Source organism: Centropristis striata, chromosome 13 (assembly GCF_030273125.1).
Source record: "Centropristis striata isolate RG_2023a ecotype Rhode Island chromosome 13, C.striata_1.0, whole genome shotgun sequence".
NCBI classification, from domain to species: Eukaryota; Metazoa; Chordata; class Actinopteri; order Perciformes; family Serranidae; genus Centropristis; species Centropristis striata.
The window spans coordinates 30787975-30815926 of record NC_081529.1 but is presented as its reverse complement, the minus strand read 5'-3'; the positions used below and the strand labels follow the sequence as shown (position 1 = coordinate 30815926).

Here is a 27952-nt window from a genome sequence, read left to right as displayed (position 1 = left end):
GTCTTAAGTCATCCAACCAGCCAACCAGCTCTCCTCGCTGAATAGATGCACGATCACAGAAGCGCGAGGGGAGGCGCAACGGGCACGGAGCTGCTGGCTCTCTATATCCAGCGGCTCAGTGGCGCTCTGACTCCATTCACTTCAGAGTCCTACACAGTCAAGGACCTGTGCAGACTGCTGCAAGACAGGCTCTGAACAGCACAGCACAGCACAGCACGGACAGCTTCCTTCCCTGTGATTTTCCAAGAGGATCTGCTCGTTTGGATTATATTCTTCTAGGACTATTAAATATAGAAAAAAAAGCCGGGCGTCTTGATTGTGATTAGTTCAACAACTGCGCTTCTTGTTTGATATTTCAGTGTAAAGTTTGAAGCCTGTTTTGTTAGAGGGTGAAGGACAAGTGCAATGCGCTTCAGACTTGTCTCTTGGGATTGTCCCACTTGCGCCTGAGGAGCTATGCCGTCAAGAGGACGCAGTCCAATGTGAATAACAAGAGTCAACTTCCAGCCTCTTCACAGTTGCAAGCAAGTGCAGCGCGGAGTCTGACTGAGCCCTCTGAGCAGCTCTCACACCCCGGTTTCTCTCCCCGAGGGGATGGTTGTGGATCCTGTGGGGCCAGGAGCGATTCTGCGGCTCCTACAGAACAGCACCTTTTTCTTGTTCGGGGTTAAATCTAAATTAAAGGGAGATGAGAGCCGCACTTTGTTACTTCCTGCTGTGGACGACGTACCTGCTGCTGGCCAGCTCTGAGGTAAAGTTACCAGGACTGCACAGCCAGAGAGGTGCGGGGCTGGATAGACTGCCACTCTGGCCCCATGTCACACACACTGTGGTGCGGGGTTTTATTCCTGTGAGGGTGCAAAGTTCCCACAGAGCGCGCATTTCTCCAACAGCTACACAGCACACCACAACTTGATGCCCAGAGACAGAAAACAGAGCAATAACTCTTAAGTTTTGATTTAAAGCCTTTAATTAGGATACGATTATGAACCTATGTAATTAAAATAATTTCTTAATTTGAATGAACCGATCCAAACAGTCCCCTTTTTATGATAATAAAATAAGTAGTTCAGACCAAGAGGCTATTATAAGAACAGTGTGATTACATGGATTCATTTCTCGAGAATGAACAAACAGTTATCATGAGGGTCAGTGACTGCGCGCTTCTGCACTTGGACGCATATCGCAGTTATTTTTGGCTTTTGTGCCAAATCTGTTTGTAGCCCGAGCCAACTGGGCAAACGTTTTGGTTGGGCTAAGCGCTTTCATGGGAACCGCTCCGGGCGATATAAATAGCCACTGTTCCTGTAAGGCTGCACGGTTTGCTCAACTTGAGGTGCATGCGAGACCGCAACAAGTGCAAAGTGTGGCGAGCTGCCGTTCACACGGGCAGACAGCTCCAGATTCCTTTAGAAAACTGGCGATTTAATGTTTTTTCAACTGTGCGCAGCGGAACAGTAGTAGTAAAACAATAATTCAAGTCCGTTTTGGGCTCAGTGGAATCTATTTATTAATTCGGCATCAAATTAATACACAAAAAAAGTAATTATAACAACACATTTTCTTTTTTAGGACGGGTTTCCCACAATCCTACATGCCAGACAATGCGCATCTTAGAAAAAATATATCATTTTTCAAGGGAATTGTGCTTATTAAAGACTCATTTGGGCGCCGAACCAAGCAGAAGATCATAATAAAAACATATAATGAATTATAACCCCCGTTGCGCAGCTTTGCTCCTTTACAAAGCATATCTTACCTAAAATTACGCAATTTCTGAAGGGGGTTCTGCGCCACCTTCGCTCCCGTTTGAGGGGAATGTATGGCAGTAGGGAAGATCTGCGAGTTGTAGTTGGCACATAGTTGCAAAATTGTTCTGGCACTGATCTCCCATGTGGTTGTTTAAACTCGGAACGTTTACTTCTACGGACAAACAATTACCAAACACGTTTTGCCACTGACCCGACACATCTCTAACCTTCATCTCTTTGTTTATTTATTTTATTTTTTTGCCCCCCGCCTCCCGCCCCCTAAAGGAAGTGGAGTTTCCCCAGGAGCTGATAGACAGACTGTCCCACAGTGAAATCCACAGCATCAGCGACCTCCAGCGGCTACTGGACATTGACTCCGTAGGTAAATTCTGCCTCTTGATACTTTTGTCAACACACCTTCAGCGTTATTTTTATAAATTCTCATGCTCTGGATGTTGTTCACAAGCGACACTGCTGTTGTTGACGTGACAACACGCTTGGTAGCCTATAAAACAGCTGCAGCATTCACGATTACACAAGCAGGATGCCTTTATTAGCTGTAGAATAATGCTCCATTGTGGAATCACTGTTAAAGATAGCCTTCTTGGTAGTACACGTGCATCTGAATATTTGGAGACTCTCCATTTACATTGTGAGGCAACATGTGCTGGCTTAAAGATCAAGCCAAATAACTATTACATAAATGTACACAAAGGTCATCTAAAATAGTCATGACTGGGGAGTGGTCAATGAAAACTGCAATGTGTTCAATATTTGCTGGATGGATTGGAGAAGTCTGTGTAATAATCACTGAAACGACTGATTATATGCTTCCATTATTCATGGATCCACTTGTGCTTGGTAGCTGGCATAGGTAGCTGAGGTTTGAGTGACATTTTGTTAAATAAGATGTAGAGACTTTGCCAATCCTGCAGGTTTAGTGGATTTAGTGAACAAACAGGACTGCAGGTACCCATTCATTCCATTATTGATTTATCAGCTGATTATTTCCTCAATTTGGTTCATAAAATGTTAGGAGAAAAGTGAAAAAATGTACATCCAATCTCAAAATCCAAGGTGATGTCTTTAAATCACAAACATATTCAGTTTAATATGATAGAAAACAGAGAAAAGCAGGAAATCTCCATATCCTAGAGGCTGAAAATTACTTAATCTCTTAAACCCCACCTGCCCACCAGCTGGTACCTTTTTTTTCTTTTTTTGTTAGATGTAGTTTAGGGTTGTTGTTTTTTTACTATAAGCTAAATAGGGCATTTCAGACACTAGCTGTTACCTTTCAAATGAAGCCTCATACATACATTTTGGCCTCACAGTTCTTCTGTTATACAATGACTGTCCCAAAACAACAGGTATTCCTGTTTAGAGCTGGATTTAGCATTCACTCCTGAAATCAAGCTCCAAATACATGACTACAGGAGGGATCTGTGCACCCAGGGGTGCTGCCAAGTGCAGCCCTGGCGTGCGTGATAAAGCAGTAAGCACGATAGGTGCGTCTACTGTACCCATGTGACAAAGATGGACTTTCACTGGCAGGCATTTTTTTGTGCTTATTCTTTCAGCTGCTGCAATAAACTGGCTTTATAGCAACCGCATATGTTGCCCTGTAAACAGAGACAGCGGCTCGCAGGTCAGCCGGGTTTCTCCAACTTCAGGTTCTTGGAGGTGCTGCTTCTTCTTCTGTGGTGGGGGTCCGCTCCGTCTCAGGCTGTCTCAGATTAAGTTACAGGGGCGCGCTGGAAGAAGCTGTTTGCCTTCACATGAGCCTCTATTTACACAGGCTCTGGTCATATATCAAACTCAGGGCTCTCCTCTAAAGATTTGTTGATGGAAATTGGTAATTACTAAATTTACTTTAACAGTCCCAAATGATGTCAGCTGCCTCACTGGTCATAGCTCATTAGCAGCCTCAAAACTTATATTCAGCAGGGCCGATCTTTCACTCAAGTATTCGTCTGTGTAACCACTCCATTGCCTTTCTGATGGACGTATCAATTAGCACTAGTAATAGCCCTGCATCATTAGCGTGTTTTATTTATTAATTCACAATCAAACCAACCTGTGCTCCACAACGGTGATCACCCACTTTACGCTGAGCCCAGAATAGATCTCCAGAGTGCCTCTAGCATGAGAAGAGGTGTTTATAATTGAATTAACATGTCTTTCTTCAAACACAGGAATGTTTCGCAGGGTAACAGTAGTAGGCTGATTATTATTACGAGGACATAAATCTGTCTGACGGCCAGCTTGGCGGCCCAGGCCAGCCCATTAAAAGACCTTTGACGCCAGCCAGAGGGGTATTTTCAGAGCTTTTGTTGCAGATGGCCAGGACAGTAAAGCTACCAGTATAGGCTGAACTGTACGGGGCATAGCACGTCAACCGGGGAAGGAGAAAGTAAAAGGCTTATTTGAGGTGTTGGTGTAAACTTTTAAACACTAGCACCTGGAAGATCTAACACAGGCTGATGTGCTTTGAGGGTCACACCCAGGAAATCCTCGATTATTTTGTTTTAGCCGTTACTGTATTATTTTGTCTGAGATCTCCGTCGCAGAAAGGATGGCTTTATAATTCAGCCCATGAGGACGTAAATGTGTCAGGATCAGTAGGAAGGCCTGCAGGGCTTATCTCCAGGCTGTGTGTTTCATTTAGCTTAGCACAGTGCACACATCCTGCGAGGATGGTGTCTTCAGCTCTGACTGACAGATGAGATGACCCTAGTGAAGTCTACAGATGACTGTCTGGCCCCTGAGGTGCTCCTCTCCTCGCTATCCCCGTCTCCCTCCTTCGGCGGCCCCCCGGCCTGCCTGCTCTTATCTCTCTCAGTGAAGGACTTTGACAGAAAAGGGAACCTGACTCTTGGCATGGGCCAGAGGTGGAGGAGGATCCTGGAGCTTGTATTCCCGCTACACTTCACTCAGGAAGTCTGCAAGTTGTTGTGCAATCTGCATTGTTTCTGACAAGCTGGCACTGTGTTTACCTCTGGTACAGTTGGCAGAACTTCCTATGAACCTCAAAAACAGTGTTATTGTGCTTCGAATCCAGAGGGAGGGAATTTTACATATGCCATAAACTAATGTTTTGTCAACTCCGCCATGGGACTGTTAAATGAAGAAACACAGAGAGAAAAATCTATGTTTCCATGCAAAAAAACTGCATTTTCAGTTACATTTCGAGTATAGTGAGGTGGCGAGTGGCCGATTCAGAGATAAATGATTTTGAAATCAAAGTTTTAAAGTGCCAATTTAGGGATTTGGCATATGATTGAGGGCCGTATAGTCGCAAGTTGTCCACTGAAATTAAACAGCACCAAATGTTTCTGGCGGCTGCTATTGGCTTGCTAGCAGCTACAGTTTACAACATGGTGACTTATGTTGGTAATTGTCGTTTTTCTTCCTGGTTTATAGTTTTAACTGTTAGTTAGGTTGTCACATTGACACCAGCTGTATTTTCCCTATATAGTTATTTTCCTCTGTGTTGAATGACACTATAGAGTTGACATCTTTGAGAGCTTTGACAAACTGTGTTGGAAAAAAAATCCATATTGGTGCATATGGGAAACATCAATACCAATATATCAAACATATATCTATGAGAGACCAATAATTCCCTGATTTTGTTTGTTTTTGTTGTTTCTCAAACATGGGACTTTCCCTGAGGACAAGTTGTTTGTGTCTCGTGTGAAGCAAAAAAGTCAACTCACTTCTGAGTTATTTTTAGAGCTGTTTGACTTATTTTTGCTTACATAAGAAACATACTTATTTCAACATAAACCACCATCTTTCCCCAAACCTAACTAAGTAGTTTTGTCGCCAAAACCTAACCAAACGTCAACCACACGTTAAAAACTGCGACTGTAATCTATGAGAAAATCTGGGTTATATTTTCTTTAGAAGTCAACAACATTTTGCCTTATCACACAAGAAGAGGAAAGAAGAAAAAGAGGAGGAGGAGTAAAGGGAGGAGGCCGAGGCCCTCAGCTAATGGAGGGAGTAATTTGCGAGTCATGAAAGCCTGATTCATAGCGAGAGACTGTCTCCTGTACTCTTTTCTCTTGTCTCAGTTTGACGACGCTCCGGGCGTGTTATTACTTCTCAGTCACCTGGAACCAACAGAGGAGCAGACCCCTCACTCATTCTTCTTCTTCTTCTTCTCTTTATGTCTCTTTTTCTCCTGCATCTTTCCTGTCTGATCACTCTGATTGCCTTCTTTCCCCATGTTCCTCCTTTTAGCGCAAAGAAAACACCCACAGAAAGGTCCTTTTATTGTGCTGAGAAAAGGACTCCGCAGTCTATAAAGGACTTCTTTATGCTCTCCCTCCCTTTCTCCTGTCAGCTCTGACACAAACTGTCTCCGGGTGGTCACTGGTGTGATGCCCTCCCTCGCTCCCGTCCTCTTCTGACAGTGGGGGAGATGAAGAGAGGGATAGGTGTGGTGCAGAGAGAGAGGAGGCACAGTGGGAGTTCTGTCAGTGACCCACAGTGTTAAAAGGTTGTCAGGTAGGAAAATCAGCCAGCTGTCACAATGAGTCCACCTGGAACCTGGTCTCACAGGAATCTGTGAAATAGCCACAGATTCGCTTAACTCAAAATCCGTGGAATAGCCACGGAATCACTCAAATTTCCGTGAAACTGACACGGATTTCGCTACAATGCAAGTTAATGACAGTCACATCCCGTGGCTATTCCATGGATATTTTTTCCTATTGGTTTGTTTCAAGTCACGTGACTTTTAAGGTCCTGGCGGTCAGAACAAAAAACATGGCGGACAGTTCTCTCATTTTTAGTGAAAAAAATCAATATTTTGACTTAGTTTCTGCATAAAAATGGATTTTGATCACATTTCTAGCGAGAAATTTATGTTTTATTTTCTAAATATTCACTCAGTGAATGTACATAATCACTTTGTATGTTGGAATAGCCACGGGATATGACTGTCATTAACTTGTATTGTAGCGAAATCCGTGTCAGTTTCACGGAAATTTGAGTGATTCCATCGCTATTCCAAGGATTTTGAGTTAAGCGAATCCGTGGCTATTTCACGGATTCCTGTGAGACCATTTTGCCCCCTGACAGTGCAGATAGACAGTGTAGGTGTGTGTTTGCACATATATGAAGACTGTGTGTGACATATGTTCATGAGACTGATACCTCAGCCCTTTACTTAACTCCAGGCTTCAGCTGCAGTCAACATTTCCTTTCTGTGGACCTTTCCTTCTAGGTCACTGGCTGTCTGACTGACGGCACGACAGGCTAGAAAGAAATTTCCCTGCGCTCTCGCTGAGGGGCCGACCTGGAAAAAGAAGGCACCCAAAAGCAAATAAACAACCGATCCCAGAGGTGGATCGTGTATAGGTAGAGGAAATCCCTTCAGATGACTCTGGTCGCAGCACAAAGGAGCTGGATGAGTGGAATGTGTTTGCCTGTGGCTGAGCTTTGTTGTGCTGGTGTACATTGGGTTTTAGCATGTTATGGAGGATAATGAGAGCGTGTCTTTATGTTAAGTGTACAGGTGTAGGATTGTGTCAGCCAGGTGGGTGGGTATGCTACAGACAGGTAGACCCACCCACTTAGCAAACACTCTCAGACTCTGCTCTTTGGGAAAGGGCAGTATCCTGCGAACAAGCTTTATCGCTTTATAGCTGCTCTGGCACTCTTCTGTAATCCACCTCATATTCTGGGTGGGGACCAAAACAAGCAAGCTTTATCAGATGACCATGACTGTGAATAAGCTGAGCTGGCTATATTAGACTGGAGTTAGGGAGCATTAAGGAGCTACCACTGCAGCATAACAAAACATGTACTTTTCCAAGCTGCTGAATGATTGAAAAAGCAAACATTTTCAGTTAAATGAGAGACACGAAACCACTAATTAGGTGCAGGGATAATGGCGGCTGAGCACCACCTGTCAAATGACCACTTTAGACCGCTGAGCGCCTGTGAAAGCTGGTTGTTTTTGAAGGAGCGTGCTGACTCACCTGCGTCTAGATACTTTATTCCTGCTGGGAAAGTTCAGCCAAATGAGTGAGTGAGGCTGACACACAAAGCATGCAATTACACAGGGGTCTGTGTAATACGTGCCTGTTCCATGTGTACTCGGGACTGTTTACCTCAATTTGTGACATCATCAGCAGTTGCCCTGCCAGCCAGCGGGCACACCGAAGGGAACCCTAAGCCCTTCAAGGAATCAAAGCATGTGTTACATGCAACACGAGAGGCCAGGAGGAAGTTACCGTCTCATTATGGTCGTGTGACTAACCAACACATTGTTAGTTGTGGAAGGGGGTATATAAAACATCAATAGCGGATCAGCCTTTCTGGTGAGGCCTAGCAAGCCACCCACCACAGTCAACACTGTTAACCATCTGAGACACAATCTCAGCAGGCAGACTGTCTTTCAGAGGCTGTAGGGGCTCAGTTTTAATGCTACAGTAGAGATACTGGTATCATGATTGGTCCCTTGACCTCAAGATATCTGAATGAAAATGGGTTCAATGGGTACCCACAAGTCTTTTAATCTATTGTATTTGAATATATTTTTGCATACTGGGGCTCCTAAACAGTATTGGAATTGCATATATGGGTTACCACTGGAAAGCTGAGACTCTTGTCGATTCAGTGAATCCAATTTTATTCATGTGTGATGATGTTAGTCCCCATAGTAGCCATTTTATTATAGTGAGGCTATTTCTTGAAACTTGATCTTACTGTGAAAAATGACCTGTCATGGCCTCTAGAATAATCACAGCCTTGTGAAACTAGAGACCGGGAACATTCAGAGAACATATCTCCCAGTTATATTGAAAATAAGAGCCACCCATTCTCCATTTTTGCAGAAATCTGTAAAATGTCAAAATTACAGCATGGATTTTTCTGTGGTGTTCCTCGAGGTCTGGGTGACTTAGTGTGGTATTTGCAGGGATATTTGATCATTTTGATAAATTCTTGCGTGGTCAAAAAGGGTTGCAAAAGGCACCAAATTTGAGTAGCAAATGGTAAAAAATTCCTGCAACAACTTATGAGACATAAGAGACTTATTGAGCCTAAGAATGACCTTTATATACTTCCATCATAATGTTCTAAGCCCTTATATACTGTAAATGTAAAACACACAATCAATGTTTATGACTAGGTCACTTTGAGCAGTGCTGCAGCAGTGATAAATACACTCCTAGAATAATCTTTGTGTGCCCGCTTCCTCTCTGTGTGTCATCATTAATGTGGCTGCCTTCTGTTTTGACGAGGTACGGGAAACAATGTCATCGAGGAGCCCAAACACCACAAGCACCACAACCACCACAAGAACTACTCCCATCATCCTGGTTACTACAACGACCTGAAGAGCTCCCAGCTCCACAGCCGCCGCAAGAGGAGCATCGGTAAGACTGAATGAACACTATATGCTCCGCTGTGCAGCTCAGAGGTTGCATCATGATTACATTTGGCACTATATACATCACAACTTGGCACAACCTATCACAGTGTCATAATGCCCTAAAAATAACCTCTTCTTAAATATCCCCCCTGACATAGGAGTTCCCAGGAGATGAAACCGATCACTTTACACTAATTTCAAACAAAGCTAATGGTTAGTGGCTTTTATATGGCCTTTTTGTGGATAAAAGGAACCCTAATGAAGACGTCTACCCACTATTTATGGCAATCACGGAATCATGAGAAACGAGACTGGTGTGTGGGGTTGACGAGGACGTCTGACATGAAGCCTTTTAATTGGCCAGAGGCTTGCAGATCTAAGACACGCGTCAGGAGAGAAATATATCCTTGAGCGTGGAAATTCCAGGCATTCAGGGCTCAAGTTGCAGCTCGTCTGGGCTCTCAGTCAGATTTCTTCATAAAACGCCACGCGGTACGATATCTGATCGAGGCGTGGAGAATACCATGTAGTGTGTGATGTGTGCGTTCACATCCCTCTCAGCAGCGCAGCTTTTAAAGCAACACGGGATACAGTGGCTGGTTGCATTTCATGTATGCGCGCCATACGATAAGTGTACGATACAGTATGTCATTTTGGCAGCTGTCCACAAACGGCTGCACGTTGTGTACATGCACATATCATCTTTACGACATAATGGTATCTTACTGTACACTCTCCGTCACATCTTTAGGTCTGAGTGCCTGTCAGAGCATTAAATCTGAAATGAATGCTTAGTGCTTCCTCTTTTCACAACCACCAACAGGGTCAAAGGCCATTATTAAGATTCCCCACCGGCGGACATAAAGGTTTTCTGGCCTAGTCACGCTGCATTAACCCCAGTGAGGGCTCTGAACAAAGAAGCAGCCTCTTTCTGTCTCACCTACTTGATCCCAAAGCTCCTTAGCTGATATGAGATCAGCCTTTTGGATAGCTTGTCTCCTTAACAGCCTTAAAGGAGGTTGGGTGTGATCTGAGGTAAGACGAACAGCTCCCACATCGAGTGAGTCATCAAATAATGAGCAGTGAAGGAATGCATGAATGCAGCTGGGAATAAAAACAAAAAAAAAAGAGGACAGATTACAACAATACATCAGCACGCGCTTGCATTCGGAAAAATGTGTCAGCGAACACTCATGCAGACCATTTACCGGACTCCTCCTTTTCCCTGTCTTCCTTCCAGTAGAGGAGGCGGTCCCGGCGGTGTGTAAGACGCGGACGGTGATCTACGAGATCCCCAGGAGCCAGGTGGATCCCACGTCTGCCAACTTCCTGATATGGCCGCCCTGTGTGGAGGTGAAGCGCTGCACGGGCTGTTGCAACACCAGCAACATGCGCTGTCACCCTTCCCGCAAGCACCACCGCACCGTTAAGGTAAGACACACACTCATGCACACTCATACAGGCCAGATTGTATTGAATTTAGGAGAAGTCTACAAACACAAACAGACAAAATGTGGTAAAATCAACACTTAACCCTTGTGTAGCCCTCCTGTTGACTATGCACCAATGGCCCTCAGGGGTCAGAAAGGACCCCATAACAAAAGACTGGTTCGGGGTGATTTTTCTAACTTTTTTTTGCTGTCATCTAAAAATGGACAATGTCTTCAAAACATAAGTTTCACTAAAAGTTGACATAACATACTCTGTGCTTTCCCATCAAGATTTTTTTTTCCACTATTACAATTGAAAAAAATGATCAGGTTTTATTACTTTTTTTCCCTCTTGAAATGAGGCCTAATTTTGTATATTTGGCTAAAATTACCAATAATAATTAAAAAAAGAAAAATATCAATATCAATATCAATTTGTTGGTCATGAATTGCCTTAAAAGGTGAAAATAAAAGTTGGTAATCATTTTTTTCTACATGTCCTAATACCAGTCTGATGTCATGGGGTCCTTTTTGACCCCTGAGGACCATGGGTGCTATAAAAATTTATAAAACGACGAAAGTTGAAATTTATATCTATAGTCGTATCTATAAAGGATGCAGAGGGGCACATTTCAAGCAATTCTATGAAAGTTAACCTATATTAATGGTGTGATGAAAATAATTTAGGGTCAAAAAGGACCCCAGGACTACAGAAGGGTTAAATGTGTATTTCGGATGTTTTCTATTCACTAGTGTGAAATAAGATTAGTTATAAAAGCAAAAGAACCCAAGCTCTAATAGGTGACCAATGCATGAAAAAAAAGCTTTTTCCCGTATAGTGTCTCGCCTTAAACACACAATATCCCATTCACCTCATTTATTCCACAAACACACCCACTTCCACTCACAAATCTCCACCACTTTTCCTCTCAGCAGGTAAGTAAATCACATGAGAAGTAAAGGTTGGGCCAACCTGCCTTCCTTCTCGTCTTCCCCTCCCTCGCTCCACCACAGCTCCTCTTCATTTCACTCTCTCTGAGCCCTCCTGGCCTGTCCCCACACTCTAAGAAAAGATTCAGGAGGTTAGTTAGTATGACTTAAAAACATGAGCTTTTTCAGCAATAAAAATACAATTTGTTACATTAAGTTGAGAACTTATTTCAAGAAGTTGATCAAAATCAAAAGTGAAGAAAGATGTCTTACCTCAGAAATATATTGATTTTGGATAAGCATTTCTGCCTTCACTTAACAAGGAAAAGTATTAAGGTAATGAAACTTAATATTGTATTACAATATGTCTGACTTAAGTGAAATAAGTTACTTATACTCAATAAAATTGAGGTAACAATTTGCATGGACTTTGCTGAGTAGAAAGAAAGTAAAATAAAGGAGTTATAGCAACTTTAATAGAGTCATTTGATCACTTGAGTTGGTTCAACATAATTAAGCTTGTAGAGGACAAAACAAATCATGTTGGTTGTGCTAGGCAAGGCAAGGCAAGGCAAGGCAAGGCAAGTTTATTTGTATAGCACAATTCAACACAAGGTAATTCAAAGTGCTTTACATAAACATTAAAACAGCAAGACACAATTGAAAACAGTAAAAACAGTCAATTAAAACAGGGAAATATAAATAAAAATACAAATAAGATAAAATAAGATACAGCAGGATAAGAAAATAGATAAAATAATAAAAAGCACAAGTCAAACATTGCGTAGTTAAAAAGTAAGGGCAGTAGAGTAGAGCAGATAAGTGTTAAAGTTAAGAGACTACTAGACTAATTGAGTTAGTCCAACTATAAAAGTCTCATTAGAAATACTCAACAATGTCTTAGTTGGAATAACTTACAAAGTAAAATGCAAATTGTTACAACAATTTTTTAAAGTTGAGCCAGTGTCATTTTTTTTAGAGTGCAGATAGTGGCCACCATACCTCCGCCGCCTCCTCCCTTCTCTCCTTCCATTTCGGCCGATCACCACCCTCTCTCCTCATCACTCTATCCCATGTTTGGCGAGAGGCCAGGGCGGCTGTGCCAGGAGGGACAGCGGGAGGGAAGAAGAGGAGGAAAGTGAGAGGACGGGGAGGAGGGAGGGTTGTTGGCAACTTCAGCCAGGACATCTGTTGAAGGGTTGACCAGGGAGGGATGCTCCTGCCAGATATAAGACAGAGAGAGAGAGAGAGAGAGAGAGAGAGGGAGAGAGAGGGAGAGTTTCCTGTACCTTGAGAATGTCTGAGTGTCACTGGCTAGTGCACAGCCATTCCTCCGCTCTCTGTTTGTTTGGCCCTTTGTCTTTTCTGGAAGCAGGGAGTCTGGAGGAGAGGAGGTGACAGAGAGAAAGGGCGAGGGATTGAAGGGGGTTGCACTGTTCTCAGAGGCTCTTTGGCATGGGTAACTTGAAAACATGTCCCTCTGTTCAGGATCACAGGAGACACCGTGGCTGCAGCTGAGTCGTATTTCTGCTGTATTTACACTACAGACTGTTAGCCGGTGCACGGCTCTGTCTGGAGGTATGGGAGTTATGTGCTCTGTTCTGGAAGAGTAAGAGACAACCGGGGGATAAACAGGATAGCCTGGAACACTCTGACTATGTTTGTGTTGCTCTTTGAGTCTATCTCTGGACTCTGTTGTCTCTTTAATCATGGTGATCTTGCCCGGCCATCGGCAGGGTTTTAAAGATGCCGCCTCAATAGAGCAGCAGAGGAATAAAACAAATACAGACCCCGCCTGCCTCCTTCCCCTTGACACGTTGGCACGGGTCAGAGAGATTTCAGTGTAAATGGGAGGGTATTTTCCTCTTTTATCATGTAGTCATAGACAGTTACGCTGCACAGACGAGATGAACTGTTAAAAAACAAAGCAAGAAAATAAGCTCAGATCTCTGGACATCTGTAGTAAGATGCTGCAGATGTTTTATCAGTCTGTGGTGGTGGTGTGTTGTTTTATGCTGCAGTCTGCTGGGGAGGCAGCATCACACACATAGATGAAGGCGGTTGGACAGACTGGTCTAAAGAGCTGGTTGTGTGGTTGGAGCCAGGTTGGACACACTGGAGGAGGTGGTGGAGAGATGACCTGTCAAGAGGCCATCTTGAAATACCCGGATCATCCGCTACACAAAACCTTTATGGACCAAAAAAACAGCAGTGGACGGCTCCTCTATCTCTGTTGCAGGACAGAGAGATACAAAACATCCTTCGCTCCTACAGCCATCAGGCTGTCTCATTCCAACAGAGATAACAGACTAACTGAATTTCCCCTCAGGGATAAATAAAGTAATTCTGATTTGATTGTTTTGACTAGTTGATTCAACCGACATATCTGTAAAACCTGGTTTCTTCTCAAAGAATCAATGCAAAAGTATCACTTTAAATCTTGTGTTTACCATATATGTGCTCAGGAGTTTCTTGGAAATACGTCAATCAGCATGAAAAAAAAGCATTAAAATGTAGTAATCGACGACCCTATAGTGCTCGCTGTACTTTGTGATGGCCACTTGACCTGAAGAAGATCTTTCTTACATCAAAATGTTGCAGCACAATTAAAATAGCTTTGAACACAGTGTGCAGCTGTTTTGACTGATTCCCTTCCTGCACTGACAGGATGGCACTGTGTCTGCGTCCAGGGCAGAGGGTTTATGGTCAGAGATGCTGACTCACAGTGCGGTTAAGAGCTCTGATATAGAGCACAACCCTGTTTGTCTGTCTGTCTGTCTGCACGCAAGCTCGTCTGTCTCTCCGTCCAGCCGGACTGTCCGACGGCTCAATGAGAGCTCTGTCCTCCATCACAGTGATGGAACGGACGGACGGACGGAGAGACAGTGACGACGACTAACAAGACAGTATACGGCTAGATTCCCTGGAATGTCGCGTCCGTGTCCCCCTCATGACACCGAGGACAAAATGAGCACACAGACCGGAGACGGAGCTTCAGGCGTGGTGGGCAGGGATTCACGGGGGCCGTTTTTTCCATGTGGTTCCAGCCCGCGGGGCGAGGGGGGCCCGAGAGGCGTCGTATCCCTGGAAAGGTCATCCGTCAGGGGCTCGCTCCGGTCAGGAGACATTCACCACATTGTGTGTGAGAAACATTGTCTCATGCCAAGTTTTTTTTCCTGTCTGTCCTCTCAGCAGTTAGTCTGAATAGGGGTTCAGTTTGTGCTTCTCCCTCCGTTTATTAGAAAGCTAAAAATGTTGCCCGTCTACCCTGGGCCTGACTTGTTTTCCTTCAGTTGGCCAAAGATGGGAAAAGAACACACTCGCTGTGTTTCTTTCCGTCTCATGCCACTATGCATTTGTCCAAATGCACCTTTATTTATTTATTCCCCTTCTTCTCTTTCTCTCTCTCCTTTCAGTTTTCATGCTATGGACCCAGGAAAAAAAAAAAAGGAAGCGGGTCTGTGCAGGCCCTGTACTGTACAAGCCTGTCCTGTTCAGTGGCAGGGTAATAAAAAAGGCAACTTTAAATAGGACCAGCCTGAGGGAGGAGAAGGGGCAGATCTTAAATCCACTCGCTCTCTTTTTTCTTGGTCTCCCTTTTGCAACTTCTTTTGGTGCATCACTGTCATAGGTGTGTCTCTAAAGCTTTATTTGTGCGTGTGAGTTATTTTCTGTTATCTGCATGCATTGGCATAGGAGTGGCATGAGGACGGTGTAAAGATAAGAGCAGATTCATAAATGGGATTAAGTGAGAGATGGAAACAGAAAGAAAGACTAAAAGTTGTGGAAACAGACAGAGGAGAGGCAAACAGAATTCTTAATGAGTTTTTATGTATTCAGAATCATCCCAGCATTCCTTTAACTCCTCCTTCACCCCCATCCTACCTCCTTATGCACTTTCAGTGACACCGCATTCACTCCCCCTTTTCCAGCATCTTGGCTCTCCTCTTTTTTTCCCATCCAAATGATTACTCCACATTTCGTCTCTTTTTCTCTTAATGTTTTATCACAGAAGACTGGCAGAACATGTTGACCATTTGACCTTTTTTTTAAATGTTAAAATGTAGATATGACTAGCAGAATAGGTATATTATTAGTGTTTTGATGGCAGAAGTGAAATTCTTTCAAACTCTCTTGTCTCCTTTTGTTGTGAGTCTTTCACCTCCCCTCTCTCGGACTCTCTCCTGTCTTTTTTCACCTTCTTCTCCTGTATTCCTTCTGTTCTGCCTCCTCGTGTCTTCCTCTCTGTCTGCTGACAGCTGCAGCTGTGTCCAGTGTTTCTGATGGTTTTCTCAGTGCTTCTGGCTCCGAGGCTTGCTAGACGAACTCATAAAACAACTGGTGTTTTTGGACTGGAGAGACTAGTATACAAGGTGTGTGTGGGACAGAAAGACAGTTAGGCTGCGGTTTTGTGTGTCTTTATGGATGTGTGTGAGTCTCTGTGTGGGAATCTTATTGCCTCACTGTTTGTTCTTCCTATGGGGCTGATTAAACAGAGAAATAATGGAGCTGTCACTCAAATTCTCACCCATTACCTCTTAAAGCTCCTGCAGTACATTCGGTCTCTAAGTTCATTATATTCTGCTTCATCATTCACAGAACAACATGAGCAGACACAGGAATGACTCCATGCGATATTTGTGATGTTTGTTGTCAGTCTTTAGATGGTTACTATTGTTAAGAATAATGATAGATTAAAGCTAAATCAAATGCCTTCCATCCACTGTTTCTGGCTACCACTTTAATGTTAGCTAACTTATGGTATTGTGGAAACACAATTATGTGGAAGGTGAGGAACACAGCTGGAGCGCTGCTGTTTATAGTTGTCATTTTAGTTAATCTTGGTTCAACCCCTGGAATCGGTGTATATATAGTACAAGGTAATTCAGATGTTTTCTTGTGTTTCCAGCTGCACAAATGACATGAAAAGTACTTGTGGTCCCCTGACTGTGTCAAGGACAGCACATAGAGTGCTTTACATAGGGAGAAGCATCAATGAGTTGTTAATTATACCCTTGAGTAACAAAGTAAGTGAAATGATGACTAAATTACAGTATTTGTGCTGTAAATGGTATTTAAATTTTAAAATTGTCAAAATGAACACACTTAACAAAAGTAGAAGCCAAAAATAAGAACCTTAAAGACCTCCTCCTGTATCAAATCTATCTATAGAAGCAAGAAGCGTGTGTGTGTGTGTGTGTGCGTGTGTGTGTGTGGATGTGTGTTTAGGGCATATCTCGCTGACCTAAGATTTCGTATGTGGCTTTCATGTCTTTCTGAGTTTTAAAGTGTGCTACAAGGTTCGATTTTCCAATAATATTCAAATAGTTTCCAGCGAATATCAATGTTCAATGTGTATGTGCTGGATGGTGTGGTACCTTATGAAAAGTAAGTGTTTTATAGAGTTGCAGACGTTGCAGTGGTTTGCATGTAATGTGCAAATTCTGTTATTAGCGATTAGCATGCTAAGCGGAGATTTAGCTTTATTCACTTCTTATGTTGCATCTCCCACTATACAAATACATACTTTCTACAGGCACTGCACTAGTATATACAAATTATCTGCTTCAAACGTTAAAAACATATTCATATCTTGCTTCTACATCATTAAAAAGTCCAACATGTATGATTATACAAATTTTAATTCATTTCTAGAGCTTTTATTGTCGGATGCAAGGTCACACAAAAAGTTGCAAATTTGACCAGGATTGACTCCCAAACTACAACCCTGATTCCTAAGAAGTGAAAAATGTCATAAAAACAGAATGCAATGAAATACGAAAACCTGCATTGAGGTAAATACAGCAAATACAAGATGAAACATTTTGTTTCATAATAATTTAACAGAACGTATCAACTTTTGTAAAATCTGGTAGTAGTTGTAATGTCACAAATCATGCTCATACCCACCCTTTAAAATCAGAAATTTCAATAAGCGCAGAGAAACTTTCCACTTTCAGCAGATGAATGTGAGAACAACTTTCCAGTGTGAAACTCTGCACATGCATCATTCCATACAGGGAAGCTCTAACATCCAACTGTAGGAGCAAGAAGAAAAAAAAATATGTGGAGGGGGACTTTGATCTAATCAGAATGGCATCATTTCCCAACAATAAAGCGCAGTTTCTCTCATTTGGTTTGGTTTAGTAGCTGGAAACTTTTGATGGTCCTTGAAGCATTTGAACAAGTATTTCGCAGAGGTCAGAGAGGGTCGTCAGCGCACATCTGTGTAAACCTAAGAAGGGGATTGTTTGTGTGTGTGTGTGTGTGTGAGAGAGAGAGAGAGAGATTGCTCTATGCTATGCTACGTAAACTCGCCCACCGCAGCGCAGGGACAAGGCCATTTGTGTGAAGCGGCAGCGAGAGGAAGACGGGCCGCAGAGTAATGAAGTGTTGATGGCTGCTGGATCAAAGTGGAGGCTGACAGAGGCCAGGCGGATATAGCCACAGTGCTGAGTGTGGGGGTCCACACATCTCCGTGCACTGGCCCTGGCCCCGACCCCATCACACACACACACACACACACGCAGACTGACAGTTACCTCAGCGGCAGTGGGTCAGATCCGGGTGTTGGGGAAAGCAGTAGCTGTAGCCCTGCGGTTGTGCGGGACCCTGACTTACGGGGTGTTTCATAAATAAAAGACAGTGTGACGGTGATACAGTGAGCGTGATTTATGATCGTCTGAGGGGTCCTGTGGATTACGTGGAAGGGGGTGTGTGGGGGGGGTTTTGATGGGAATGAGGGGCCCCCGTGTTTGAAGTTTCTTGCAGCTGTGAATTATTTTCCCTTTGATTCACTCAGCTCTTCTACTAGATGAAGAAGGGTGAGGGAGTTTGTGCGTGTGTATAAATGTGTGTGTGCGATGTGCGCGGCGGGGGTTGCGTTGCGGGTCAGAGACCATGGGAGCGCCCTGACCAAGCCAGTTTGGCTACCGCTGCACCGGCTGGAATGCATCAGCTTGAGCAGGAAAAGTAGCAGCCGTATTTTAATCATATTTTGCTTCATTTTTGTATTTTCCTTCACTCCTCCTCTCCTGTCCTCCCCTTTGCACTTCCCCTCTGACTTCATCGTCCCCCTCCGCCTCTCATCTGCGCTCAGTCTCAGAGTCTGATTGTCTGTTATGTGAAATAGTTGTTCACTCCCTCCTCACTCTCTCTGTCTATCCTGCAGCAGAGCCATCTCCCACTCTCTAATTTTACCAGTCTTTGCCATTTTCTGTCTCTCTTTCATTAAAATCTTATTTTCTCTTTTAAGTGCTGAGTGCGATGTCTTTCTCATCTGCAATTGTTCTATAAAGACATATGCAGGAGAGAAAGATTACATGTGTTTGGATTCTTTGATATTTGATGTTGCACGATGTTTCTTTTGGTCTCAGGGAGGGGAGGAGAGACAGCACACGATGTGGTCAGGGGCAGATAGATATTCACATCCGGTGATACATTATTGTGTGTGAGAGGGAGAGAGGTGTGCCATGAAGTGCCTTTTTGGCTTTGGAGACCTGTGAGTTATGTGATAAATGCCCCTCTTGCTTCCTCTCTTCTCCACACACCGCCTGCGATAACCTTTTCCACTGTGGAAAAGTGGAGTGTGTTTGCGTATGTGTGTGTGTGTGTTGTGGGGGGTTGTCTCTTTGTCTGATGTTCAGTCTGCTTCTTCAGAGGTTTGTTATCTCCCCCTCTGCAGATGATGTCACCTTCTATTTGTGTAATTTTTTTTTTTTAAGTTCCTCCTTCCCATAATATCTAGCTTGCACTACAAAACTTTAGCCCTGATTTTTGTTTTGAGAACATTTTGAATATGTGAATGACAAGAACTGTATCGATTTAGAGAGCAAGACACTAGCTGAGGGGAACCTGTGGGACAGGGTCACCTGTTCAACAAGGAGCAAAGTTGTTGCTGCAGCAGAGGAAACCAAATCAGCCAATACAAAAGCTTGGAGAGCTTGTTTCTGGTGGACATCCATTAATAGAACACTTCTTGAGTGTGTTTTTGGGGCTGAAAGAAGTTCAGAGAGCACACATACTAATCAGGAATTCCTCCTGGTGAAGGATCTTGTAGTGTGTGACCCCAGGTCACCAGTCAGTCATGTAGTCTCTCAAACTAGGGATGTTGTAGGGGTGTTTCCATTACAGTCCAATACCCGGAATGAGGCAGGTCTCACCTACCGAAACCCCGCTAATTTGAATATGAGCCATCCTGAGCTGTCCTATATGACGTAGTACTGAACGCCACAACAACATGTGCCATTTGTAAAAGCTGGCGAAGTAGCGAGTAGTCACAAGCCACAATAAACATAAGCCCCTTTCATAGTGTGGTCCCGCAAATCCCCGCTATATTGCTGGAAAGATCTGTGCACAGTGCTAATAGGCTAACAGTTAGCTCTGTAGCAGTACAGTGTGTATGTGCTGCTGCTGCAGGAGGTGTTCACTTAGGGATCTCTGTTTGTTTACAACAAGCATCGGACATTCTGTGCACAGTTAGTGATGCCAGTTAATTCACGATCACAATGTTTATGATCAGCAGACTAACGCGGCTAATGAGAACCAATACTTCGGTATCAAATCCATGCATATCGTCTGAAAACATGGAACTCGTCTTCTACAGTAGAGTACTACGGCAGTAGTAGAGTCTCTGGCAGTCAAGAATAATATTATAGGATTTATTGTTTTGCTTCTTATACTTCAAAATATCTGGTATTGTGACATCCCTAGTGTGAACAGTGCAGCGATGTGCCGACTTTGAAAGTTGTGTAGTGTTAACATAGCTCGAGTCTTTCCACCTTTCCTCCACTTGCTCACAGTTGTTGCATCTCAACAAGAACTCTTTGTTTCCAGGGCACAAGTCTCCCTCTTGATAAATGAATTCCCACCCCATTCAGCCTCCTTCCACCCCTGCATTCTCCAAACACACACACGCAAATTTATTTATTTTTGCTCAGTCCTGTCACTGTTCCAGTTCACGATGGCCCGCGGTGCACATCCACAGCCCTGTTGTGTTTTCCTTGGAAAGCCGGAGTAAAACTTTCCCCTCCATCATGCTCTCATCAGTGCTTCGTGCTCAGGGAATTCCCAATTAGCCCGGCCGGGACAATCGGCTCCACACAGAGGGCCGCAGAGACACTGAGGACAAACCGAAGGGGGTGCACTTCCCAGAGCCCCCCTGCCTCACCCCAGCCCTCTGGATCGGATATCATTCCACTGCCGCTCGGGGGACTCTTTCTCAGGGCCCCGGATTTCTAGGGAGTTTAGATCGTTTTGATTTATACAAAGAGAGTGCAGGGCCTCTCATCGCAGCATGGGGGTCTCTTTCTGATGTATGTTTTATGTGGGAAGTCATTGACTCTGCGCCGGATAGGAAGCCGGTGTTCTTTGTGTGGCAAAGACGCGGCTAAAAATGGACACTAAGACGGGAGGACTAAAGATGGATGTAAAGCGGAAAAATTGTAGGAGTGAAGACATCCATTCCTGTAGCGTCAACACTCTAACACAAGAAACAAGACAGAAAGAGAAAGGGAGAGTGTTGACAAAGTGGGCAGAGCAGTATTATAGCACAGTTATACACATTCATGGACAAAGTGTGTGTGCTTTTGTGTGTGTCCTGCAGGGAGTGTTTTTAACCCTACTGTGTGAGGGGCAAGGAGACAAGCCTACCGCTGGGCCTCTCATCAAGGGGGCCCATCGCTTTATCCGTCAATAGCTTTTTGTTTGTGTGTGTGTGTGTGTGTGTGTGTTACTCATTAGGATGAGTCTCAGTAGTAAGTGTTGCTGACTCTTTCGGCTTCCCGCTGGCTGCTTCTGAGCCTCCATCAGCTCAGAGATTCCCGTAACCAGCGTCACCAGAGGCGTCTGCAGGGACAGCTGCACGTTTCATCTCTCAGTCAAATCTTTTGATTAAGTATTTGGAGTGTTTCTGGGAAATGCATGTCATTCTGGGATACTGGCTGCACTTTTGGCATGTGACCCGAGTCATTTGGTCTAATTCTTAAGTGGGTCCCAAGTCAGATAACACTGAAAAAAGTGTTTTTACCAAGGACATTTTGCACCTTTTCCTGACCCAAAAAAAGCAAACCCTAACCAAGTGTTTGCACCTAAACCTAAGCATACTTTAACCACAGCGTTGTCACATCATAAAGCATAACATATCAACTAATGACAACCATTTAATGTAACATTAAAGTGGCTGTCACCAAAATTCAGAGCATATCAGCTGCATGCACACACCTCTAAACAGTGTGTGCATGCAGCTGATATCATCGAGTCATTCTGGGATACTGGCTACACTTTTGGCATGTGACTCAAGTTATTTGGTCCAACTTTTAAGCAGGTCCCAAGTCAGATTACACTGAAAAAAATATTTTTACCAAGGACATTTTGCACCTTTTCCTGACCAAAAAAAAAGCAAACCCTAACCAAGTGTTTGCACCTAAACCTAAGCATACTTTAACCACAGCGTTGTCACATCATAAAGCATAATATATCACCAAATGTCACCAAAATTGAGAGCATATCAGCTGCATGTACACACCTCTAAACACGACAAGTCGAGTCATAACTAATTTATTTTCTGTCAAGTTAAGTTGCCAAACTAAGTCACAAAGGCTCAAGTGTTTTTGTTAGATAACAATAAACCTTTGATAACTTCTCTATCTGTCAGCGTTAGTGTAATAAAGTTCCCCAGTGAGTAACCCAGAAACCTAATGTTAATAGGTAACACATGAATGTCATCTAATGCTGCTCATGATCATGGTCAGTCCCCGCTCCCCCTTCCTGAAATAACCCCCCTGTTTGCCCACACACACACACACACACACACACACACACTAATGAGAGTGATGGTCCACCTTCTTGCTCAGTTCTTCCCCGCTCTAGCCCTTTCACCCGCTCTCTCTCTCTCCCTGTCAGGGCTCGATAACAGCAACCCAGACACCATTGTCCTGTGTTTGCACACTGCATACCTCCTCTGCTTGCTTACCCTCTTTTCACTCCCTCGCTTCTTTCTCTTTCTCCTCTCTCCATGGAAAGAAACTGTCGCAAAGGAGCGTCTGCTAAAACCACCGGTCCCTGATTTCAGCTTTAGCCTCCCCAGATGACCCTCCAGCCATTGTTACAGCACTGACATGAGGCAGCTCTAGCTGTGTGAATGTCAACATTATGCTTTGTTTTATCAGACAGGGATTGGTATGTTCGTTTGTCTGCATGACTAATTCACCACTGAGAGCCGGCCTTGGCGGTACGCCACCACAGGATAGAGGAAGAAAGCCTCTCATCGTTTTTGGCCCTTCGTCTGTGCATGTGTTAGCCTCATGCAGACTGCAAAACCGTGTTGTTCATAACACCAGAGAGCGCTGGGAGATTGTCGGCCAATATCCTCTCTCGTGCAGTGACCAGGAAGATGGGTGAAGCAGGGGATATTGTTTCCATGTGGCCCCCGGGCCCTCAGTGGTGGATAGGAAGGTTACCTGCCCTTGGCACTCACATCAGAGAGGGGAAAGCATGTAGCCACCTCCCCTGAGTTACACAACAAGATCATCATAACCTCCACGCAACCTTCTCTATTCAGCTTTCATCTAAGCTTTAATCAACATAGCCTATTCATAACCCTCCGAGGATTGGTCCTTTTCATTGCTAGCTGTTGGGTGGGAAGTGGAGGTCAGCCCTGTTGTGTTAAACTGAGAGGGTGTTAGCTGGACTGAAGGTTATGAATTCCTGCATTGCTTTTGTGTTTGTTAGATTGGAATGGGCTGCTTGGGGTTCTACTGCTTATATTAGAGCATGTAAGCTGTATTTCTTGCATGCACATGTTAAGCAACACTTTCCCTAACCCATGAAGAAGTATTAATGTGGTTTAAAAGGAGCATACAAGTCGGAACAAGGCGAGGGAGTTTAGGTGTGTGTCTGTCTGGATGGATGTGGATGCTCCAGGCCTGGAGCAGGGGGGGGATCTCCCAGCCTCTCTTCTCCTGCCAGGGTAAACCTTCCCTGGGCCTGAGGGTGTATACCGCTCCCCCTTACCCTCCATTTCTCCTCTCCCATTGTTTAAGCTTGCTTGGAAAGGGTCATACACTCCATTGAGTATTTACACACCTGATCTACAGCCCATAGAGCACACAGCGAGCGGAACTCGATGCATCAGCCTCTGAGGAATGCTGCCGTCACACTTCAAATAAGCGACGGCCGGCGTTTTTTATGAATTGGTTTATGAAAGAGTCATCAGTCACAGCGCTACGCCTCTTGATGTTAGCGGATGGGCAAAGAGTGTGTGCATTCATTGACGACACACACGCACGGCGAAGAGTAATGATGCTGCTGGAGCTGGCTCTAACCTTTTCTCTCTTCCTCTCCTCAGGTGGCAAAGGTGGAATACGTGAGGAGGAAACCCAAGCTGAAAGAGGTCTTTGTGCGGTTAGAAGACCACCTGGAGTGTGTGTGCACGTCACATCATGTGGTGGAGCACTCAGATGCTGAAACAGGTAAATCTGACCCTCAAAGTTGTAATATATCATTGTTACACAATCACAAATAGTGTTGCAGCATTGCCTTTTTGCAGAAAATCAATTTGAGGTTGAGTTTGACAGCTGAGTCCTGCCATCATTTCTTCCATTGGATGGATAACAGAGTGGGGTTACTGGGCTATAGGCCCAGAGGCACAAAGGGTCAGGGGCTTTTACATGCAGAATGTTACTATAAGAGATAAGTAACAATCACAAAGAGGCGCAAAATGACCACAAAGAGACACACATTACCTCAAGGAGGCACAAAACAAGCACAAGTAGACAAAACAAGCACAAAGGGACCCAACATTACCACAAATAGATAAAAAGGCCACAAAGACATGCAAAACAACCACAGAAGGACTCAAAATGACCACAGAGATATATAATTACCCCGAACTGAAAACAACACAAAACAACTTAAAAAGGGTCAAAGCTTCTGGGAGTCTCTGTGTCTTGTTCCTATGTAGGAAAGATCGTTTGGCCTTTTGCATGTCTGTGCCCAGGGGCCCACTGACTCATAATCTGTCCATGATTCTTACATCATCATGCATTATCATGCTTCTCCTTCCTCATGTCTGTCTGATGGCCTCTCTCTCCCTGTCTGGCCCCTCGGCTTTGCACTGAATGACCTTTTCCTATAGTTTTCTTCCAAACAGGCAGACACACCTGTGATGTGGCCTGCTATTGCAAAACTGTAAAGCTTGTGTGTTTGTGCCTCTTTAGAAGAGGATGTGTGTGTGTGTGTGTGTGTGTGTGTGTGTGTGTGTGTGTGTGTGTGTGTGTGTGTGTGTGTGTGTGTGTGTGTGTGTGTGTGTGTGTGTGTGTGTGTATGGAAGCGTATGCAAGTCTGTGTGTTAAGGGAGGGTGTCCAAAGGCTGCTTGGCATGACAGCAGGTAAATCCGCCAGTGCCTTGATCTGAAGCCTTTCTCTCCCTAGGAGCAGATAAGCGCTGTGATGTGTGCTGATAAGGCATCTGAAGTATTTATAGTGTGTCATATCTTTGCACTCTCTGCTTCTGTCCCAGGGCTGTTGTGCTTCTCTCTGTATCATAAACCCTGCTTCTTGCTTTTTAACCCTCCTTCCTATCCACCCTCCCCAACTTTGTGTTTTCAGGCCACCGTAGGGCTAAAGGTAGAAAAAGGAAACCTAAAAAGCTAAGGCCCAGCAAGGATTTATTGGCGACATAATAAAGTTGCACTCATTACCCAAAGTCCACTGGAGAGCTGTGAAGGGAACAGGTAGGACTTTAGCACCGCAGCGTCCAACGCTCACCTTTTGGCACTGCAATTGCCCAATCGGGGCACAAGGGGGCCTGCCAATCACCATCACCAATCACATCACAGCCCATTAGTGTGAGAAGAGGGGGGGCCATGGAGCACCTCGCTCTGTGCCCGAATGCTGCATGATGATTTTGTGGCCTGCTGAGCATGCACCCATCCGCTTTGTGTCACAGTGTCCGGCTTGCGTGTGGTTGTGTGAACTGTTTTTCTCGTCCTATACAGTTAAATCCACTGTACGTCACTGTTTGTTTCACTGCTTTAAAGTCACTTTCACTGTATCACCTTGTCATCACCAATTAGAGCCCGACTGATACGGGATATCTGAGACCGATTTTAGAGGGGAAAAAATCCAATAATTACCAACATGGCAGCTGATATAGTGAATTTTTGGCTGAATACAAAAAATAACTTAATGTATTACATTGTCAAATTAAAAATAAATAAAATAAAAACAAATATATAGCTAAATAGTAAATTCCTGACCAATTCAATACAAAATAAATTAAAAATTAAAAATAAATTGCTAAATAATGTATGGTCAGTATCAGTACATTTCTGATCGTTTAAATAGAGAATGTTTTTTTTAATAGCTTAATAGAACTTTATATTCACTCAATCAATTGCTGACCATTTCAATTAAGAATAAATAAAAAATAAAAAGAATAATTATGATAACATCTGCATTGTATTTTATGTTAAAAAGGTTTACACATTAAAATAACAGCTATTTCAACCCAAGCTTATTTTTTCTGCATTATAGTTTATGTTAAACAGATTTACACATAAAAGAAAATAGCAATTTGTCCATAAATGCCAAAATCAGCAGATGAAATCAGTTGACCAGTAAATCAGTCGGGCTCTAACAGAAATATTTTTCCTCTCTCAACTTTATCTGCAACCAAAAGAGAGAGAGGCTTATTTTGTGAGAAGTTTTCTGTCTTTCACACACACAATGACACGCACATATTGAGACTTAATCTGATCTGATCACTGTCTTTGAAATCTGGAGAAACATGAATCAGAACTGTGGTTGTGTCTTGTGTGTGTTGTGTCAGCTTGTTTGAAATGCATGAGAAAAATTATGCAGTTGGGCACAAAATGCAATGCAAAATCTAATTAGGTTTTCTTTTCTTGTCATGATGAAACCCATGTGGCTGTAAAAATGTGAAATACTAATCTCAACTTTCTCTCTTTCTCCTTCAGTGGATGTGAGGTGAGACCAATCAGAACAAGGGACTTCAGCGTGGGAGGGACCTAAAAGGAGGATGCCACCAACCGGAGACCTGCTCTGTCCTCTTCCCCACTGCCGTGCAACCTTCGTTTTAAAAAGACAAACTTTTCTGTTAAGACGAGAGACTGAAAATAGACAAGAGACAAAAATAAATAAGATGCCAAAGGTGCTTTTATTTTTTATCAACAAAACAAAACAGTAACCAGTGATGATGACTTCCTCTGTGGACAACTGAACCCTGCCGCTGATTGAGAAGAAAAGAGAAAGATGCAGGGCAGAAAGAGGCCGAAGGGAGATGATGAAAGGGATTTGTGTTGAACATTTTGAGACTTTGTTTGAATAAGACACACAACAGAAACGGCTATGAAACAGTTGGATCGAGCTTTCGTGGGAAACTGGTGCTCAGACTCCAAATCAGCGGTGGATGACCTCCAGCTGGGCAACATGAAAGTGCCCTGCCCTGTTTTTGACTCTTAGATACACAGGAAGAAAGAAAGAAAAAGAGAGAGAGAGAAAGAGAGAGAGATGTATAGGAAAAACAGTGAAAAGAGAGAGACAAATGGAAGTGTTTTTTTTTTTTGTCGAAAGACTCTATGGAGTATCAAACATTTTGAGTTTTTGAAAACGAGGAAATCTTCTGAGACCCCTCCTGGTCTGTGACTTTGCCCACTTGCTATGTACAGTAAAATCTGAAAAGGAAGATGTGCCGCTACTTACAAACTATTTATATGTGTGGACGTTTGCTTTCTGTCTCTTCCAGTACAAAAGAAAGAACAAAAAAGACGTTTTTTTAAGGGTTTCGGAGACATGCAAGAGTTCTGTGTGGTCTGGTGATTTGTAACCATCAGTATCACAATCTCAACGTCTTTTCTTTTTTTTTTTTTTTTTTTTTTTTTTTTAGTCGATGTTATTGTTGTCATCCATGTTTCTTATTATATTACAGTATACCTGAATGATGTCAAGTCTTGTATATGGTTTGTGTGCAAGGAGGAGATGTGAGAGTCAGTACAGGAAGATGCTTTATTTTTGTTATGAAATATATTAAGCTTACTTATATCCAAGCAGGAATTATGTTTATTTCTTTTGTTGTGGTTGAATGCTTGTATTTAATCCAGTGGAAAAGATGCACAAATGTGGACAGGGGGGTGGAACTGACGAGAGAGGAAAAAGGTTGCCACTGCTTGTTGCGCCAGTGCTGCAAAGAAGGGGGATAGAGTGGCTTAAACATGGCAACTTCATAGTGAGTTGCCCTGCCGTAGCTCATTCTGCAGCACTGCACAATCAAGTTGCATTCACAAAAACATGCATGTGAGGTATTAAAGTGTGCTTATGTCAGTCACACAAAGAGTAACTGCAGTGTGCATGTGCACCTGAACGTGGGGCTGTTTTTCACCCGTGTCCTTCTTAACATTGATAAGGAAGATGGCCGCCCGCTCTGCTCCACA

The 27952-nt window shown here is 43.6% G+C and overlaps 1 protein-coding gene across 3 annotated transcripts; it reads left to right on the top strand.

Annotated features, from left to right (window-relative positions):
* The first annotated feature begins 69 nt into the window (after positions 1–69).
* On the top strand, positions 70–27568 carry pdgfab (platelet-derived growth factor alpha polypeptide b). Of its 3 annotated transcripts, XR_009395510.1 has the most exons (7): positions 70–751; positions 2037–2133; positions 9011–9145; positions 10382–10572; positions 23848–23971; positions 25110–25234; positions 26480–27568. XR_009395510.1 is itself a non-coding variant. In XM_059348772.1 (6 exons), the coding sequence occupies exons 1-6, from the start codon at positions 689–691 to the stop codon at positions 25181–25183; spliced, it is 684 nt and encodes a 227-aa protein (XP_059204755.1). In that variant the 5' UTR covers positions 70–688; the 3' UTR covers positions 25184–26460. The 3 variants fall into 3 exon arrangements, 2 of the variants coding, with proteins under 2 accessions (XP_059204755.1, XP_059204756.1); XM_059348772.1 differs by lacking the exon at positions 26480–27568 and having other exon boundaries at positions 25110–26460; XM_059348773.1 differs by lacking the exon at positions 25110–25234 and having other exon boundaries at positions 72–751.
* The last annotated feature ends 384 nt before the right edge of the window (positions 27569–27952 follow it).